The following is a 19,134-nucleotide window of genomic DNA, read 5'->3' on the forward strand; positions in this document are numbered from 1 at the left end:
CAGAGTTGTCATTCAATAAATCCTCGAGTGCAAGGTAAAATTTCTCAAAGATACGAGCTTAGTAGGAATGAGAATGACTTACTATTGTTGCTTTCACATTGCTCAGTCCATTTTTCAAGTTAGGCTAAAGTCTCTTGGACATGCAACTTACGGGGCATTGATAAAGTCATAATTTGATAAATCATTGGGTGTAGGGTAAAGCTTTTGGAAGATCCGATTGCTGACTAGAATGCTCCCATTGGTTTTAAAACCACAACTCATGTTCTTCGCTTAGATGGCAACACTATCTCCAAGGCTTGCTGCTCTATGAAGAGGTGTTTTTCTTGGAATTGTTTCCCCTTCTGTAAATATTGCAAATGCATCTTCTGTTCTCATTTGGATACTATACCATATGTTTCCTCCCACTTTAACGTCCTATCTTGATTGGGTTTTTCAAATTTCCTATCTCTTAGCCTCTGTATACTTCTCTTAAGCCATGACTGGCTACATCATACCATAAGATACCTTATTTTGAGGAAAGTGAACTAAGAATATAGACTAGGTAGCAAGTTCCTCTTAATTAACGACCGGAGTTTACCTCCATATCATCAAATTGGACTTCCCACTCCCCAAAGAAGTGCCAAAGAGCTAAAACCTTTTTAAAAACCCAAAGACAAAATGGCACACTAACAGGTTTGATACTAGAGATTATGAAATATAGGCATCTTTAGCATGTTCTATGGGCACCATTGCAAGGAAATGCATGGAAAAGGACATTATGCAATATGACAAATGGGGTGACAAAGGAAATGCATAAAGTCACTTGCTGATGGTAGATGTATGGAGAAATAGTCTATAAATCCATATTGGGAAAAGACATACTATTCCATTAGTACATTAAGATTACATAGGAAAAAGACATACTATTTCATCAACACGTTTTGAAAACAAACCCTACTGTCTAAAGAGCCATAAACTTATCCAAATTTAATATTAACTAATCACAATTAATCAATACTTAAACTAAACACTTGACATTTGGGCTTTGACGAGCAAAAATCCCACTATCACCCATAGGGCCTTAATAGGGCTAAAAAGTGTCATTCAACCCTCCCAACAAATAATATTTTTCATGGAACAATTGTATGTTATTGATCTCCTAGTGGATTTGCAATAAGGTGATATTTAACAAGGTTTTAGGTCACCTAGCTTGTTGATGACTAAATTGATGCTCTTTGATGCTCTTGTTGACATGGGGAATTAGTTTTTCCCATAAAAATGAGACTTTAAATTATATTGCCAATGGACATGATGGCACTATGTATAATGCTATTTTCCAATCACAAGACACAACCACATCATCATTTTCATTATGATTTTGATCAAAAGTGCCAAGTTGCATACTTTTTTTTTGTTTTTTGGGCGAGAACATGGATCTTATGATTTTGATCAAAAGTGCCAAGGTGCATACATTTTTTTGTTTTTAGGCGAGAACATGGGTCTTATATTAATGGGGAGGTCACCCCAAAAGAAAGACCAACTTACAAAAATTGGCCATCTATTCTCGGCATACTGCCTATCGCTTATGCTACTAATGTAGTAACTCATAACCCAAATAAACGTTAACTCTAATAGACAAGAGCCAACCGAAGGTATCCTTTCTACAAACTGTCACCCCCATGTCAAACAATAGGGTCTTTCAGAAGACCAACAACTGCATCCTCAAGTAATCCTAATCCAACAACCTGATCAAAGTACAAACCATCCATAGATCATAGCATGCAGATATGGCCAACATGTGAGCAGAGTCCAAGGAAAACCCATCGGACCCATCGGGTTTCCAAAACAAATCGTTAGATCAACGAGAATTGTACCACCAACCGCGTCTTCCTAAGAGAACTTATCGCTCTACGCCAAATTCTTCTAGTAACCCTAAGGTGCAAACTCTTTTTTTTTTGTTTTTTGGGTGAGGACCTACGTTGCATGCAGCAGGACTTGAAGGAAGGCACGGCGTCGGTAGGCAGACGCCCTACCGCTTGAGCTATTGGTAGGAGGAAACTTGAAGTTCCTAGTCCTTGAACTAAGGATAATTTGGACATCCGTGTCATTGCAACCCATAACATTGGCAACTGATATGAGTGGAGTATTATGCTCCAGCTGGATTCCTTTTAAATCCTTAGAACTCTAACCACTAGATTGCTGCCAACAACCACACCTCATTAGGATATGAACAACCGTGAAGTTTCGCCTTAGGAGGTACGTGGTGCATCTATAGCCGTGCAGAATCATTCCAGCTGTGATATCCTAAGAAGGGCAATGTTTATATCAAGAAATGCTTAGCATTGTGTTTGATGTCATTTGTTTGTTGACATAATGTATACCGTATGCTCTGTTTAATGTGTCCCTTTTGCTGTCTCTATGCAGGAGTCTCATGATGTAGTACAATTGGTTTCTGAGTCCAAGCAATCTCGTGCGAGGCCTCTCGTCTTTTACTTTTTGGAATGATCGGGCGTTTGCTTTTAGAGTTAAGGTGCTAAATATTGACCATGCTCCGTTCTCTTGTACGAGCTGCAAGAGATGCAACTCGTCGAGGTAACTTGCAATGAACTGACAGCTCGTCATTCTTCTTCAACAAGAGAAAAATCGTTTAAGTTAAAGGATGCGAGGTTTCTTACGTAAGAAAAGAAATGTTTGATAACCACCCACAACCCTAGCAAGACTCTTTTAGACCTTTTAACATTACATGGATTACAAATCCAGCAACTGATCTATATACTCCTTTTGTGTGTTACCAAGAATGTGCTTTATTGTTCTGAGTGATCCGATTACTTTCTATGCCCATTGTAACTTGTCAGTGAGCTCTGGTTTTTCACAGTTGAGTATAGAGGCCTCACACTTTGGGTCAAGTGAAAGTGATGAAGTCAAAGGGAATCGTCAAAACATAAGAAAATGAATGTTTGCCAGAATGCGGGCCATTGAAAGGGAGTACTATGGAGCGACAATCGGGGGGATCACAGCAAGGTTAGTGGGAAGAGGGGGTGTCTTAAAGAAGCCATTTTGAAAGTAGTAATTAACAAGAGGAAGAAAGGACGCTCGATCAACAGGCAGAGGAGAAAAATAGCCTTAGCTAACAAAGATTATCCAAAAGATGCAATACACAAGATCAATCACACTAATAGAGTTCCAAGTGCATTAGCAATCCTGTCTAGAACACTATCCTGTAGCAAGGTAGTGCCAATAAAGGTATTAATAATAAAGAAGTCCATAGGAAAACAGTAACGTTTGCTACAAGCTAGCCTGAATGACAATGCACACATTTTAAATCATAATCTGTCCCAATTTTCAATGGGAAAACGCTGCAAAAGGAGGATGCTTTACAGATATACAAAAGAGTGAAGAGAGGATTGATATTAAGGAGATGTATTCGTTTAGTACCTTTTTTGTTATTCAGTGTTTTCTTTGCACTCAAACTTTTTCAAGCATTGCTTTCGTCTTCTATCTCATGTAGCGTATTTGTGACTGTGCATGCATTGCAAAGTTTTCAAGTTTTTCTTTTTTAAACGTTGAAAGGTTTGACTGGACAAATCGTTTAAGCTGGCTTGTAGCAGACATTTACCTAGTACTTGTCTTATTACTGCATTTTTTAAAGTGGATTTTATTATATTGGAATCAATACCTTTCTAGTTTTAACCAATGTATTGAAACTTAGAACAAGAATGTGTTCTTGAATCATGTTCATGAAAGGACAAAATTTCAAATCATCCCTGCCTTAAGTTCTTCCCTTATGCCAAACTGAACATCTCTTGCATCATAAGCCTGCATGCATGTGACTACTCCTAACATGGAGGGTAGCAGACTTTTATTATTACTGCTCTGCAGACTTTTGACAGATTGGTTTTATATGGCCAGCAATGGTCCCACATCCCGTGAATGACTTCGACTGTGTTGGGGTCGTATCAGCAGGGCTAGTATTCTCTCTCTATTTTGTTAAGACTTGGCCAAGGGCTAGATCTGACTACCTAGGGGCTGGTTTACGGTAGGAAGAGGGTCAGCCAGCTAGTTGGTTCTGCAGCAGGTTTGCCTGGGTGAATAAGTGCTCGGTTAGTCCTAGATCTGGGTCAGCAAAGCCAACCTCGGTCAGTTTTCTCTAGTGGAATGGTCAGCAAAAAAGGTTTAGGGGAGGACAGACTACCCCTCCCTCACTTATCACTAGGAGCCACTTTGGCTCACTGCGTCACCCATCCATCGAAGCCTGCCTTAGGCACACAGATGAGAGTGAGTTTGCAGCAATAAAAGCAGCAGGTATCTTCACTCAGTTTTCTCAGTTTATGAAGCCATTTGGGGCTATAAGTAGGCCAGGATGGAGCTTACTTGTGACAATTTTGTCCTTGACCAGTCCACACCTTTGTGGAGCATGGTCATGCATTTTGGTTTGCCTATCTTGCTCTGGATATCCTCTGGTCTATATCATGTACTTGTGTGCACATGTTTGGAGTGAGATCTAAGTGTTAGTAAGGGCTTGTGGAAGTTAAACATTATGCTGTGAGGATAGTGAGGTGCACTGTCCTATTCTCCGACAGAACGCCAGCTCAACTAATCCTATTCTCCAACAGGAAGCCAGCCCATTCATATCGCAATAACTAGCATGACAACACAGCACGTAAATGCACATCTGTAATGATCAATGATGATTAATGTCATTGTAATTGCTGGTATTGTGATAATTCTTTCTATCTTAAATGGTGCGTTGCCCTATCATCTAGATTTAGATTTAGATGCTCGTTGGGGAGAGACTAAAATGAAAATGTTTAGACTTCACAAGCAGTTGTAGCTTGAATGAAGAGATTTTGGACTACCTTTTGATCAGCGTTCTCCTTTAGTGCTAGCCTTCGTCATGGCTGAGTCTGGCCTTCACCTCCGGAGTGCCTACAGAAACTCAGTACGAAGACTTTGTATAAATGGATGCTCAAGTATGTGTGGGTGTGTGGATTTGTATGCGTGAGAGCATATTTTTATACTATGGTCTACACCCACTGTTAGGCGCTGATAACATCAGTGGGGATGTCATAGTAGCTAATCCCTGCTATGCATGATAGAGTTTATGGTTTTCAACCTTGTGAGTGACTATCATGAGATTGAAATTGCACTATGTTGTGTTTTTAGAGATGAGTTTGGGAATGTTTTTGGATTCATCTAGGTATATGCTTCTGCCGTATTAGCAGACATGCAAATTTCACCTTGTGAAGTTTTTGTCCAAGTTGCGGCCTGCTAGTATTGTGATAATTCTTTCTATCTTAAATGGTGCGTTGCCTTATCAGCTAGATTTAGATTTAGATGCTCGTTGGAGAGAGACTAAAATTAAAACGTTTAGACTTCACAAGCAGTTGTAGCTTGAATGAAGAGATTTTGGATTATCTTTTGATTAGCCTTCTCCTTTAGTGCTAGCCTTTGTCATGGCTGAGTCTGCCCTTCACCTCCGGAGTGCCTACAGAAACTCAGTACGAAGACTTTGTATAAATGGATGCTCAAGTATGGAAGCAAACATGCAGGTCTGAAGAGCTATGTGTATCATATCAGACAGTATACTGCATCAAAATGGGACAGTCTGTGTACAAAAGCTGCACTTGTAACATATCTTCACTTTTTCCATGGACACTTATTCCATTTATTTCATTTTTCAGTTGATTTATTTATGGTACATGCTGTGCACATCGTACATGTGTACCGATCTCTATGTATTGAGTTCTCTCTATAGACTTACACTCCTGGCCAGTTATCTGCATCACATTATATATATGTGTGTGTGTTTGTGTGTCATTGGTCATTTTCGGCTTCAGAGAGATTGTTTCCATGGTTCATACACCATGAGACTACACCATCCTGGTATGATGGTGGCATTTTTTGTGAGGGTAGCCACTGATACTTCATATAGTGTACAACCAGTAACATCCCGGTAAAAGGATGTTGAGAGCTAGTGTGTGTGCACTGTGCATATGGAGTTATTCACAACCCGTGGGGTTGTCTAGGCCTGCAGGGCTTGGCATTTTACTTTTTGTATCACCCTCCCCTTGTCAGCATGCCTCACGAGACTGGGATGCTCTGCACATCCTCAGGGTTTCTGGACCAGGTGCCTAGAATACTCTCTCACTAATTGTGCCTGTCCTTAGCTATGGAGATGTGGAAGCGTGGAATGATGTCGGTGGAGAGACGGAGAGAGAGCTACTGTGATCATGTATGAAAACATCACATCAGATACTTATGGTTAGGCTAATCACTAACTTCATTCCTTATGTTGGGGCTTGGCAATTACCAGTAATACCCTTCTGTACAAGTGTTGGTTCCATTATTGAGAGGGCATGCAGCTGGTCCCCATTGAAGGGCTAGGCTGAGCTATGAAACTGTCCATGACTGAGGCTATGCTGCAGAGTCTAGGGAAGGACTGACCCCATGAGAGGAGGGTTACTGTGAGAAGCTATGGCATCTGCTTCTGAAGGTCTGGTCCATGGCCTGTGGCTGCCTCTGGAGCTGTAGGAACTGCTGCGACTGCTGCTGGGGATACTGTGCTGACTGCTGGAGATGCTGTTGGATGCCTTGAGCTGGCCGACCAGTCTGTGACCAGTCTGTGAGTCAGACTGGGTCTGTGGGTCTGGAGACAGCCCACAGAATGCCCCGACTTGCAGCAGGCTAACCTGATGTGGCTGAAAACTGTTCCGAGTCCACCTGTGCCTGCACTGACTGCCTGCTCCTGCTCGTGCTTCTGCCTGTCCTGGGCCTGTCTGCAGGCTGCTGCACAGCCTGTATGGACTGCTGCACTGTTTTGCAGACCTGCTGTCTGTACAACCCTGTACGGCTGCTGTATGCAGCCCATCTGTCGCTGTTGACTGTACGAATGCTTGTGTGGCAGTCCATACCTGTACTGCTGGCTGTACCTGTCTGTGGACTATAGTGCTGCCATGTGGACAGCCATGCCATGGGCTGCAGATGCCCAGTACTGTACCTTCGGAAGGGGCCTTGGGGGTATGCCTTTGTGTGATGCAATAATGCTTCGTTTCATGAGGATAGATGAGCGTATATAGATTAAGCATGAGTGTTGGACGAAACCTTTGAGTGAATTCATCTCCAACCTGACCACTCACATGTATATTAAGTAGTAGTTCGGATTATATAGATTAAACCTGAGTGTTGGATGTAATCTTTGGAATCAACAAGTTTTGAGCATATTAAGTAGCACACAATGAGCCCTAACTGCTAGTTGCAATTTGAGTCAATTCTGAGGACTATCCTGAGTTATGGCCATAGTAAGCCTAGGATACATTGAATGTTCATTAATTGTGTGCATGGTAGAGGGGGTCTTGGGATAAAATGTTGTGGCCATAGTAAGCCTAGGATCCATTAAATGGTCCAAATGTGTAATTGATTGTGTGCATGGTAAAGGGGGTCTTTGGATAAAATTTTCAAAAGAAAGATTTAAAAAACTTTTAATTGACCTTCTTAATGGTATTCCTAATTTGTTAGGCTAGAAATTGACTTTAATCAACCTAAAATCTGTTTTTAGCTTTTTAGTTGATTTTTATATCTTATCAGCTTTTCCTGATTTTGTTTTTGAGATGGGGTGTGTGTGCCTGATCCTACTTCATTCTTGCATGATTCTGTATGAAGATGAGGGTTACTCTTACAAAATCAGCCAGCCACCTTGCACTTCTGCCATAGCTTGTGCAGTCGAAGGGCATCTTGCTGCCTCTTCTCCTATTGCAACTTGCTTCTAGCCAGCTGGTGCGCATTTGACCTTGAATTCCACCACCACTTGCAAGATCAACTTCTAGGCACTTGTTGCTTGCAGCACCAATGCCAAAAGCTGATTGTGGTTTACTCCTAGTCTAGCCCATGCTTGACGTTGTCATAGTTACATTTCCCAGGCCCTCTGTGCACAGCTCTAGCTTACCACACGTAAGTTTGCCAGTTTCCACCTGTTCCGTGCTCAATTTGTACCTGTGCTGATGGAGGAGCGATTTTTGCACTGATTGTGGCATCTAGCACAACTACATCCTGTGGCCCTAGAGTGAATTGTGATTTGCACAAGTTGCTCAATCTATGGTTGCGATTTGAACATGAGCTTGTTCTGGCTATGTTTACTTTTGTGGCACTTTCTGGCAATTTTCCCTTGACGTTTTGACAAATTTTGACTGTTTGGGCATCGATTGGTTCTGGAGGATCTGCATTCCTACAGTGATGTGTATCTAGTTCTTGATTTTGGGATTGAGATTCTGGCTGGACTGATGTGGATAGTGACTGTGGCAGTGCCTTCATGGAAGATTGGTGATAGAACCTTGAGTTCAACATTTTCAGCCTGGTCTTTGGCTGGGTTTTGGCATTTTACGACGACTATCCATACTACTAATTATTTCTTGGCTTTCGCCATGATATTTTGGCATGTTCTATCATCATCTTTCATTGAATTCCTCCTAAAAATTTGTTGAAGGAGAAGACATTATTCTTAGATTCTCATAGGGTTCGCTATTGGCTCCTTTGAGAGTTTTGGAATACCGTTGTATTTGAAAGCCATGCATCATTGGAATATAGAAATATGCCAGGTATTAGCTGTGCAGGGGATGATCCTCGTTGGCACCATAGACGCTTTTGCTTTTGTAGTTCCAATCTTATGTTTTGAACCATGTGATGGAAGTTATTGTTGTTATTTACTTTTGGTTTATGACTATTTTGATTTCAGCCGTTAGTTAAATAAATCTTTGGAAATGTGCTATCGCCAAAGCATGTTTCTTACATGTGGCCATATTACCTGCAGCACACTGCTGCGATGTATGGCACCGAGACTGGACTCCTATGTTGCTCCGAAATTCTGCCTCTTCCTTTGTTCAGCTGCTTGCTTTCTGGCAACTTCGGTGGCATAGTGGATGAGGGGAAGTAAGGGCTGGTCTACACCCCTTCCCCAAACTGGCTGACTGCAGTTTTCTTCCTACAACATGTCTTGGCTGATCAAATAATAGCATGCTTACTCTTTCTTGCCCTCACTATCTGAAGAGTTTCCATCTCATGAAGAATCTTTTGGCTTATCCTGATCAGGCTTGCCCTTCCTATTACCCTTCCCTTTGCTAGTAGCAGTAAACAACTTGTCGTTGCCACCTTTGTCCTACAACTTCAACCTTGCTTTCTCTTTGAGTAATAGAGGAAAAAAGTCCTCAAAGGTGAAAAGCTTTGACCTTTCTCCAGTTCTCAAGGTAATCACCAGCTCATTGAAGCTGCATGGAAGCTAGCTTATAAATATCAAGGCGAATTGATTACCATCAACCTTTTGGCCAACTGTTGAGAATCTCCACCTTCACCAGATTAGGCTCTCCCTCATCCATCTGTGTCACATTGTTGGTCTCGTACATGTCTTTAAGTATCTTCTAGGCCTCACAAGCTGTCTCTGCCAATTGAATATGCGGAAGCACTAGATCTGCAGTCACCCCGATGATCATCTGTAAGCATCCAATCTTTGACCTGCATTGGATCTGCAGCCGACATGACCTTTGCCCGTCAGATCCAATTGATCCTTGGGCTTGGTCTCAATACTGTCAACGATCTCCCATAAGCTTGTGCCACCATCTGACTTTGTGTCTTTATCTTCCACATAGGATAGTTAGTTTCATTGAGCATCCCCTTCTGACTAGAGTATATGCATATGAGACACCATGGATGCTTATGTAGATTCCCTGTTAATTTGCTCAACCAAAAGCATTTGCACTTATTGCAAACCTCACTTGATTACTGCACACTTGGCTGAATTGAAGTCACTCTCCTTTCTCAGAGCAAGGGCCTCCACCTTCAGTTGTAGAAGCAGATCCCTGGAGTAGACTACTTGGGCTTTTATAGCACAACTATCCCAAATTGACAGCCTAGCTTTGATACCATGTTGGAGACACAACAACAATGTTTCATTGGCTCTAATACCATGTGGGAGATCTCAACAAGTTTCTCTAGCTCACAACTCAGACTCCATGTAAAAACAACAATGATGTTGCATTAATCACCAACCTTGAGCATAAGCCATCCTTATCTCACTTCACATGCGTGCACAAGTAGATAAAGAAACACTTTCAGATCTGGAAATGATGAAAATACCAGGCAGGTATGGCACCCCTATTGACACTGTATGCAGCACCTAGTAATGTTTCACTAGGTCTAATACCACATGGGAGATCTCAACATGTATATCTAGCTCACAACTCAGACACCATGTAAGAACAACAATGACCTTGCATCAATCACCATTTTTGACCACAAGTCATCGAATGCAGACCTTTAATATCCATGATACTACTACACACTGCCACCTTATCTCACTTCACAGGTGTGCACACAAGTAGATAAAGAAACACTTTCAGATCCGGAAAGAATACATGCAGTTGTGCACTCAAAACTCGATTTATGGACGTATAGAATCAAGTAGAAACTGTTCCAATAGTGTACCACTACCTGCTGCAAGTACCCCTATGGACACCGTATGCTGGACCTACTGCTGTCTATAACTCTTTTCTATTGCCACATGCCTCTTTGTAGGCTTCAGTCGTTGCTCAAGATGAGCTCTTAGTGCTCAATATGCTGACTGTCTATGCACCTTCAATTGCTCTCCAACAGAATGTTGGTATGCAAAGTGAAGTGCTCTAGATTGCTGCCTTGCATATGCACTGCTCTTGAGCCATGTGTTGTTACACACACTGGATGTCCTTGAAGACTGCTTGGCTGAGTGATGCCCCACAGTTGCTCTCCAACAGATGTGTTCGGTCTGCACACTGTGGACTGCCAAAGCCCTCCCCCAATGGGTGGCTTTGTAATGCACAAGGCCCTCCAAAGTAGCGGACCAGGGGCTTGATCTGGATGACCACCTGTGGTATAAATCACCTCCCCCCCTCCCAGGGTACTGCTGACGAGTCCTGAGTGAGTCCCAACCCCTGCTTGCTGGCCAACCTGCAGCAGGCCTATATAAGGCCCTGCCCAGTTCCTAGTAGCCTGTTTGCTAATTTAGCCCTTTTTTAGGCCATTGCCAGCCGTATGTGTTGCCCTGTGCAGTCCATGTGGCTGTCCCAAACAAAGACTGGAAGGAATATCTGTTGCTGCTCATGTGGCAGTCTGTTTGCTATCCACATGGAAGCCTCTCTCAATCACTCCTAGTGGTGTCATTTCCCTTTGTCTTCCTCATAGGGGTGAGAAGTTTGACCTCTACATTCCAACAAGCAGTATATTTTGAAATGTGCTGAATTCAGAGAGAGACATGTGGCTTGTGAGATAGTGGATATAGAATGTCAAGACTATCGCACCCTTGTGCCTTCACCGTGAAAATAACAGTTATATGTTGTGATGCTGGCATGAATTTCGACCTTACCACATTGTTCTAGAAATTGAATTCCAACAGAAAGGTGATCAAGAAACTCTGAGCTCCCAAATGGGGTCCTTTGGTATCCACCATGAGAAATTAAGATCGCCTTGCCTGCAATTGAACTTGCACTAATTCCAAATGTCATGTCCTTGTAGGATCGAATGAGAGAGAGAGAGAGTGCAGATAGCAAAGCGTCGCACAAGTCTTAGCCGTCACGTCAAACTTGGATAATTGGAATAAGAGAAGTACAAGGTACAAGTACCTAGACCTAGGACTAAGTGTCCTATGTGGCCTAAAAGGCACTAACTCTACAAGTGCCTATATTTATGCCTACAAGGCACATACCATGGCCTATAGGGCATCACTAGAACCACCAGAAGATGGCCTACAAACCCCCCTCCATGGGATGGGCTGAAATACTGTGGAAACGTCTCAGAATACCTGGTATTTTTTGGTCATGGTGGCACATGTTCATCCAAATGAATATAGCCACCTATGAATGTACAAGGGATGTCAGATCATGTAACAAAGGGGACCAAGTGTAAAGCCTGTCGAAAGACTTCGAACTTGGGACGAGGAAGTGCATTTGTAAACATATCTGCTATGTTGTCCTCTGTGGGAAGATAGGACAACTCTATGTCTCCTGCTGACAACCGCTCCCAAACATAATGATAATGAACTTCAATATGCTTGGTACGCGCATGAAACACTGGGTTACGCGCAATGGCCAAAGCACTCTGGTTGTCAGTGTAGACAATAGTGGAGGATGTCTGGCGAATACCAAGATCTGTAAGTAACTGTTGAAGCCAAACACACTCTACTATAGCGGTGAAAGCTGCCCTGTACTCAGCCTCACAGCTAGATGTGGCAACTGTTGGTTGCTTCTTGCTGAGCCAAGAGATACATGAATTGCCAAGCAAAAAACAATTGCCAGTATGTGACACTCTGGTGTCGGAACATCTTGCCCAGTCACTATCCGTGTAAGCTTGCATGGTAAGTGAACCCTGATCACCATAGAAGAGGGCTAAATCTTGAGTGCCTCTGAGATATTTGAAGACTCTCTTCATTGCCTGCCAATGCTGTGAACTGGGCATGTGCATGAATGTGCTGAGCGGAGATACTGCATACTGTTAAGTCAGGCCTGGTGTGACATAAATAAACAAGGCATCCAAGAGCCCGCTGATAAAGAGTGATATCACATGGTGGGCTCCCATTATGAGCTGAGAATTTGAAGCTAGGGTCCATTGGAGTAGAGATTGGCTTGCAATCCTCAAACTGAAAACGATTAAGGACTGTCCAATATTCTTGGACTGAGACATCATGATACCCCCCTCAACATGAGCAAATTGAATCCCCAAATAATAGTGGAGCTGTCCCATGTCTGACATTTCAAAAAACTGCTGCAAATCAGCCTTGAAAGCTGCAATTTGCTGAGTATCTGGGCCTGTGATGAGCATATCATCCACATATAAAATCAGCGGGTTCTGTGGGACTATTCTGAAAACCAAGGGATAGTAAGTGTGCATGAATTTTGGCATACCATGCCCGGGGTGCCTGCTTCAAACCATAAAGAGCTTTTCTAAGCCGGCATACCTTATTTTCAGAATTAACAACCTCAAAGCCAGGAGGTTGTGTGACATATACCTCTTCCTGCAGATCCCCATGAAGAAAAGCAGTCTTGATGTCAAGTTGGTGCACTTGCCAATGACGATGGGCTGCAATGGCAATGACACATCTAATGGTAGTAATCTTGGATGTGGGAGCAAAGGTCTCCTAAAAGTCAATGCCTTGTTGTTGGGCATACTCTTTTGCAACAAGATGGGCTTTGTATCGATCTGTGCTGCCATCAGATTTCCTTTTTAATTTGCAGACCCACCGAGTACCAATGGCATGCTTGCCGGGAGGGGGATCTACTAATTCCCATGTGTCATTTTTAGCAATGGAATGTAACTCAGCCCTCATTGCATCCATCCACTCTTTGCTGTCAAAAGCATCTTTATGGCACAGAGGCTCTTCATTGCAAGCTGTAGCAAGGAGTGCAAACTCAAGAAAGTGACCATGCTGTCTATTCCCTGATCTTGTCCGGGCAGCAAAAGGCTGATCTTGTTTGCTGTCCCTCAATGTATCAAGAAGCCATCTGGGAACTTGCCTTTGCGACATATTGACAGCTCTTTCTTCAATGACTGCATCATGAATAGTGGGATCATTTTGTGCCGGAAGAGAAACCTGCAAATCAGCATGAGGTAGTGGCTGATTATTGCTTGGTGGAGGGCCTGTAGGAGGCTCATGTTGCTGGTCAAAGTCCTCTTCTGAGGATGGCAGAGGTAACCCAGATTCAAAGGCATCAAACATGTCAACATCTGGCTTAGCTTTGCTGTCCACAAGAGGAGAAGCTGAATGTTCAGCAAAGATTACATCTCTACTGACAATAATCTTCGCAGTATTTGGTTGGTATAATCGATACCCTCTGCTCTCCTAGCTGTAACCAATAAATATGCATTTGATTGCCTTGTCATCAAGCTTATGTCTCAGCTGAGACGGTACATGAACATATGCAAGAGACCCAAAAACTCTCATGTGTGAAAGTGAAGGCTTCCTGCCTTTCCATGCTTCATAAGGTGTAACAGTCTTCAATGCCCGTGTAGGTGATCTATTCAGCACATAGTTGGCACACATTACTGCATCAAGCCAAAATTTATTGGGCAAAGACTTGGCCTTAAGCATGCATCTGGCCATCTCCATTGTGGACCTGTTTTTCCTTTCAGAAACAGGATTCTGTTGAGCAGTACATGAGTGAATAATGCCTCGTGAAGACAGAAATGCATCAAACTCCTTTGACATATACTCTCCCCTCCTATCTGTGTTGAGGGTGACAAGCTTGCATCCTGATTCATTCTCAACCATATTCAGCCATCTCTGAAAGCATAGGAAAACTTCAGATTTGGCTTTTAAAGGATATATCGAGCAATATCTTGTGAAATCATCAATGAGAGTCATGAAATACTTGTACCCCCCAATGGCATTTGTCCTCATTGGGCCACAGACATCATTGTGCACTAGCTGCAATTTCCTTTGTGAGAGTTTTGGACAATTCTTTTGAAAAGGAAATCGATGCATCTTATCCAAAAGACAACCCTCACACACATGTTTGGAAACTGTGTGAGTTTGAGGTACATTATTTGCCATCTGTTGTGAATGTAGCTTTGCAAGAGCTCTATAATTGAGATGGCCCATTCTCTCATGCCAAAGATGAGTTTCAGCAAGCTGTGAATCTGAAATAGCCAATGCTTCAATAGAAAGTACAGCTGAGTGATGATCAAGGTGATAAAGCCCCTTTTGCAAAGTGCCAGTGAGAACTATGGCATTGTCATCACGAAGATCATAAACTAGGCATCTGTAGCCATAAAAAATAACTCTAAAACCTGAAGTGGCAATTGCTGAAATTGAAATCAAGTTGACTTCAATTCCAGGCACAAAAAGGACATTTGTCAGAGTAACAGGATGGCTTGAAATGAATGTGAGCTGCACATCTCCAATTCCTTTTACAGCATATGAAGCATTATTAGCACCTGTGACAGTCCCCCCTCGAGGTGCATCAGCTAAAGAATGAAACAACTGTTTGCAAGATGTGACATGTTTGGAAGCACCACTATCAAAGTACCAAGACTGAGCATTATTAGCAGTAAAGAATGCATCAGCTTTGGAGGGATCAACTGAGCAATGGACAGCCCATGCCCAATCATCCTGAAGAGCATGTGCATGTGAAGCATCTTCTGGCTCATGGGATTCAATAGCATGAGAGGCATTAACTGTCAATCCTGCTTTCTTTTTCTCCGAAGCAATGCGCTTCCTGCATTCTGAAATGTCATGTCCAGGCTTGTGACAATAGTTGCATCTTTTCTTCTTTGACTTATCTGCTGTATTTTTAGAAGCATGGGAGGAATTGCAGCTACTATGTGCAGATTTTGGCAGGCTTGGAAGCCTTGCCTCTTCCTGTCTGCTGTGAAGCAAATGCATGATCAGGAATAATGGCTTGTCTATTAGCTCTACTTTGCTCTTCCTGCAAAAGCAAAGTCACTTCTGAACAAAAGAATAGTGGTCTGGATTACCCATGGCCACTAATCGAAGGGTTGTAGCAAACCCTTGATATGTATCTGGCAGTCCATTCAATGTGGTACTGACAAGCTGTGAATTTGGCACCACCTCATCAATGTTGGCAAGTTGTTCCATGAGGTCCTTGACCTTTGTCAGGTATGCATCCATAGAGTCACCTTCATTTATGCTGACTTCCTGTAATTGCCTTCTCAAATATGCAACACTTGCCTCATTGCAAATCTGATAGAGAGAAGCCAATTTATCCCAAGCATCCTTTGCTGTCCTGCAAGACCGGATGTGTGGAATAATGATTCTCTTGCATGATAAAGCAGTACATGAATGTGCATTTGCATCTCTTGCATCCCATCTAGACTGTTCCTGAGTTGGAAGAGCAGCAGTAGGAGTGCTAGAAGATGAGGCATCATGAGGAGTACCCCCTGCAGAGGGACCAGTAGTAGAGGCAACCACTGTAGCATTCGCTGGCCTCAGATCAGCCCCAGAAACAATATTCCACAAATACTTTGCAACAAGAATATGTTTCATGAGATAAGACCACATCAGATAGTTGGTGCCATCCAACTTATCATCTTCACGAAGAACTCCAAATAAATCTTGATTGTCCCCAGCCATAGCAAGTGTGATACCCTGAAAGAGACCTGAAAACCCAAAAGCCTCAAGGCTATCACTGCAAAAAGCTGGCTGTTTAAAAATGACAGCAAATATCTGCAAATTTTCGACCCAAATCAAAGGGCAAATGCAGATCTGACCCAAATGTGACTGTGGCAAGCAATGTTCACTGCAAAGGCAGCAAATCTAGCAAAAGCCCCAAATTTTAATGAGGGCAAATAGGCCAGAAAGAGGGCAAATGCAGAAAAGCCCCAAATTTTGCTGAAATTTTTGCAAATGTGACCCAATGTTTGCGAAGCTGACCCAATGTATAGCCTCAAGGCTTGAAACTGCAAAAATATGAGTTATTGTCCCAAACACCAATTGAAATTGAGCTTCCAACACAAAAGCCCCAAATTTTGTTGACTTGAGTGATGACGTGGCACAATGTGACAGTCCTGAACCTGAAATTAACTGAAAACTTCAATTTTTGGAAGGATTTCAGTTGTCAACCTTGTCAAAAGTATTGTATTGACAGGTTGAAGGTCCATATGTCAAAAGCCCTAAATTTTATGTTGGAAATTAGGGTTTGACAGTAAAAACTGTCAAAAAATAGTAAAAAACTGCAAGAAATTTAACACGTGCCAAATGCTGTACCAAATCCCGGAGTAAACACAACTGTACGGATGACAATACGAAAGCAGTTACTATGCCTGTACGGAGGCAGTACGATGCCTGTACGGAAGCAGTACGATGCCTGTACGGACGATGTATTGAACGGGTACAGTGCTGGTATGTTGTACGAAAACTATATGACACAGTACTGTCTGTAGGTACGGACTTATGGAAGGTGCAACGCAAGGGAGTACAGTACGGCGTAGTACTGTGTGCAGGTACGGACGTACGACACAAGTATGTTGTATAATAGTGCTTGTACAGGAGGTACGGTGATGAGCAGGTACGGCACATGTACAGCATGTACCATTGTAGGATCTCAGGTACGACGCTGAGCAGGTACGACAGATGTACGGGCAGCTGATACGCAAATGTACGGGGCAGTTGTACGGACTGTACGGGGACAGGAAGCAGATCCGAGCTCTGGTACCACTGTAGGATCGAATGAGAGAGAGAGAGTGCAGATAGCAAAGCGTCGCACAAGTCTTAGCCATCACGTCAAACTTGGATAATTGGAATAAGAGAAGTACAAGATACAAGTACCTAGACCTAGGACTAAGTGTCCTAGGTGTCACATAGGACTAATTGTCCTATGTGGCCTAAAAGGCACTAACTCTACAAGTGCCTATATTTATGCCTACAAGGCACATACCATGGCCTATAGGGCATCACTAGAACCACCAGAAGATGGCATATAGTCCTTGGATTACCGGTAGAAACTTCTTTTAACTAGTGCGCTTTAAGGATTGAACAAAGGTAATTTCCAATCCGCCAAACTTGTCTGCTGAATCCTAAGAGTTTATAATCACCACAACATTCCCGGAATCTGCTTTGGATATTTTATACATATATGGCAACCTTCACACTATGGTGATAATCATTTGTATTATTTCATGCACTTACTGTCTTGAAGAAACATTGCCATGTATGACAAGTGAAACAAGGTAGTCAATGCCAGGCATACTATTTGTATAAAGAGCTAGGCTTCATTATTGTGAACTTCCAAATGTGAGGCATAGTTGGGAAATAAAGGTATAGTGGATTTCTAATATTTTCTAATTCATTAATGATATTGTAATTCACGTTGTTATATTTACTATCCTTTGCAGCTCTAGCATGGAACATTGAGGATTTAAGTCTTCCTAGAGAGCAGACTTTATTCAATTTTGCAAGCCAAGTGGATTTGAATAAATGGGTTGCATACTCTGATTCAGAGCATGGTGGTAAGAGTCCTCAATTCTCTGTAAACTTGTGTAGTTGGAAATTCCGCATTATTTGTCATATTGAATTTGGAGCTTGCAACAAGTCATTTGGTTCCCTTCGATTCAAATGCGCCTTTTTGTATTGCTCCCAATGTTTAATTACTCTTTTTGCGAGTAGCACACTATTGCATTTTTCAGCTCATAAGAGATTCTTGCCATTGAAGTCTAGTGTTGTTGAGGTGTGATCTACGTCTTTTCAGGGATCTGTAAAGCTTTGGCAACTTATGCTTGGGTACTGATGAGAAGATAATGTAGCTTTGCTTGCTAACATTTAAATTTACCCTTTGCTTTGTTTCATGCCTTTTCTAAAACCCATTCTTCCCCCCCCCCCTCGTTCTCTCTCTCTCTCTCTCTTCCCACCCTTTCCTTGTGGGGGGTGTGTGTGTGTGTGAGTGATCTGGAAAAAGAGATCACACAGTTAGATGCTTCTTCTTACTTGTCTTATAATGTCATTTTCTGATGTATTAGCATGTTTGAATTCTGCCCACCACATGTGCAAGGAAGGGAAGTCGTCCACTAGAAGATGATGGCTGCAAGGAATGGTAGAGGAGAAGGAGGATAGCACAGGGGATGAAGAATTCAGCTGGGAAGAACAGAGCTTGCGTTGAGAAGAGACGAGTAGAATGGCAAATCGCAAGATAATCTCATCTAGAGGAGCTAGCAATGATGAAGAAATCTAAGAGAAGGATGCCTAGGTCTAGCAGTGGAGAGGAGCTGTAGATTTCAGTAGGGTTGCGATGGAAAAAAAAGTATGGTGAAGAGACCTGGCTGAAAGCACAGTCTGGTGGTTCGCAATCAACCTAGAGCGTGCAGGGGCTCTAGACAACGATGAGTAGGAGTTTCAAAGCTGCTGGCCTAAGCTTTTGGCTCCAGGAAAGCTCCCAAAGCTAATTTCGTTTTTTGCTTTTGACCCAAAAAGCATATGCTGTTTTGGAAACCATGGCTTCCCAAAGAAGCTTTTTCTTTTTCAGCCAACCCAGGCTAAAACAAGGGTTCTTGCTTTTGGCAATTAAAGCGTCTGCAAAAAACAAAGTTACAAAAAGCAAATCCCAAAAACAAGGCCAGCCCATTGCGCATCATCCTGCCTCCTCCTCTCCTTGACTCGACACCCCACACGTCACCTTCCCATTACGATTTGCC

The 19,134-nt window shown here is 42.6% G+C and overlaps 1 protein-coding gene across 3 annotated transcripts in view; it reads left to right on the plus strand.

The window, feature by feature from the left end:
- Positions 1-2,083: 2,083 nt before the first annotated feature.
- The window catches only part of LOC147898518 (putative complex I intermediate-associated protein 30), a 59,336-nt gene continuing 42,285 nt past the window's right edge, over positions 2,084-19,134 (plus strand). The window contains exons 1-4 of one of the 3 annotated variants that reach the window (XM_087379386.1): positions 2,084-2,235; positions 2,404-2,571; positions 2,944-3,000; positions 17,842-17,955. In XM_087379386.1, the coding sequence (XP_087235512.1) occupies positions 2,526-2,571; positions 2,944-3,000; positions 17,842-17,955 (217 nt within the window). In that variant the 5' untranslated portion in view covers positions 2,084-2,235; positions 2,404-2,525. Of the gene's footprint in view, positions 2,236-2,403; positions 2,572-2,854; positions 3,001-17,841; positions 17,956-19,134 lie in introns of those variants that run through there. The other 2 variants (XM_087379387.1, XM_087379388.1) reach the window with 2 other exon arrangements.

Source organism: Dipteris shenzhenensis, chromosome 9, assembly GCF_047967505.1.
Source record: "Dipteris shenzhenensis isolate YYH24624 ecotype China chromosome 9, Dip_SZ_1.0, whole genome shotgun sequence".
In the NCBI taxonomy this organism is placed as follows: Eukaryota; Viridiplantae; Streptophyta; class Polypodiopsida; order Gleicheniales; family Dipteridaceae; genus Dipteris; species Dipteris shenzhenensis.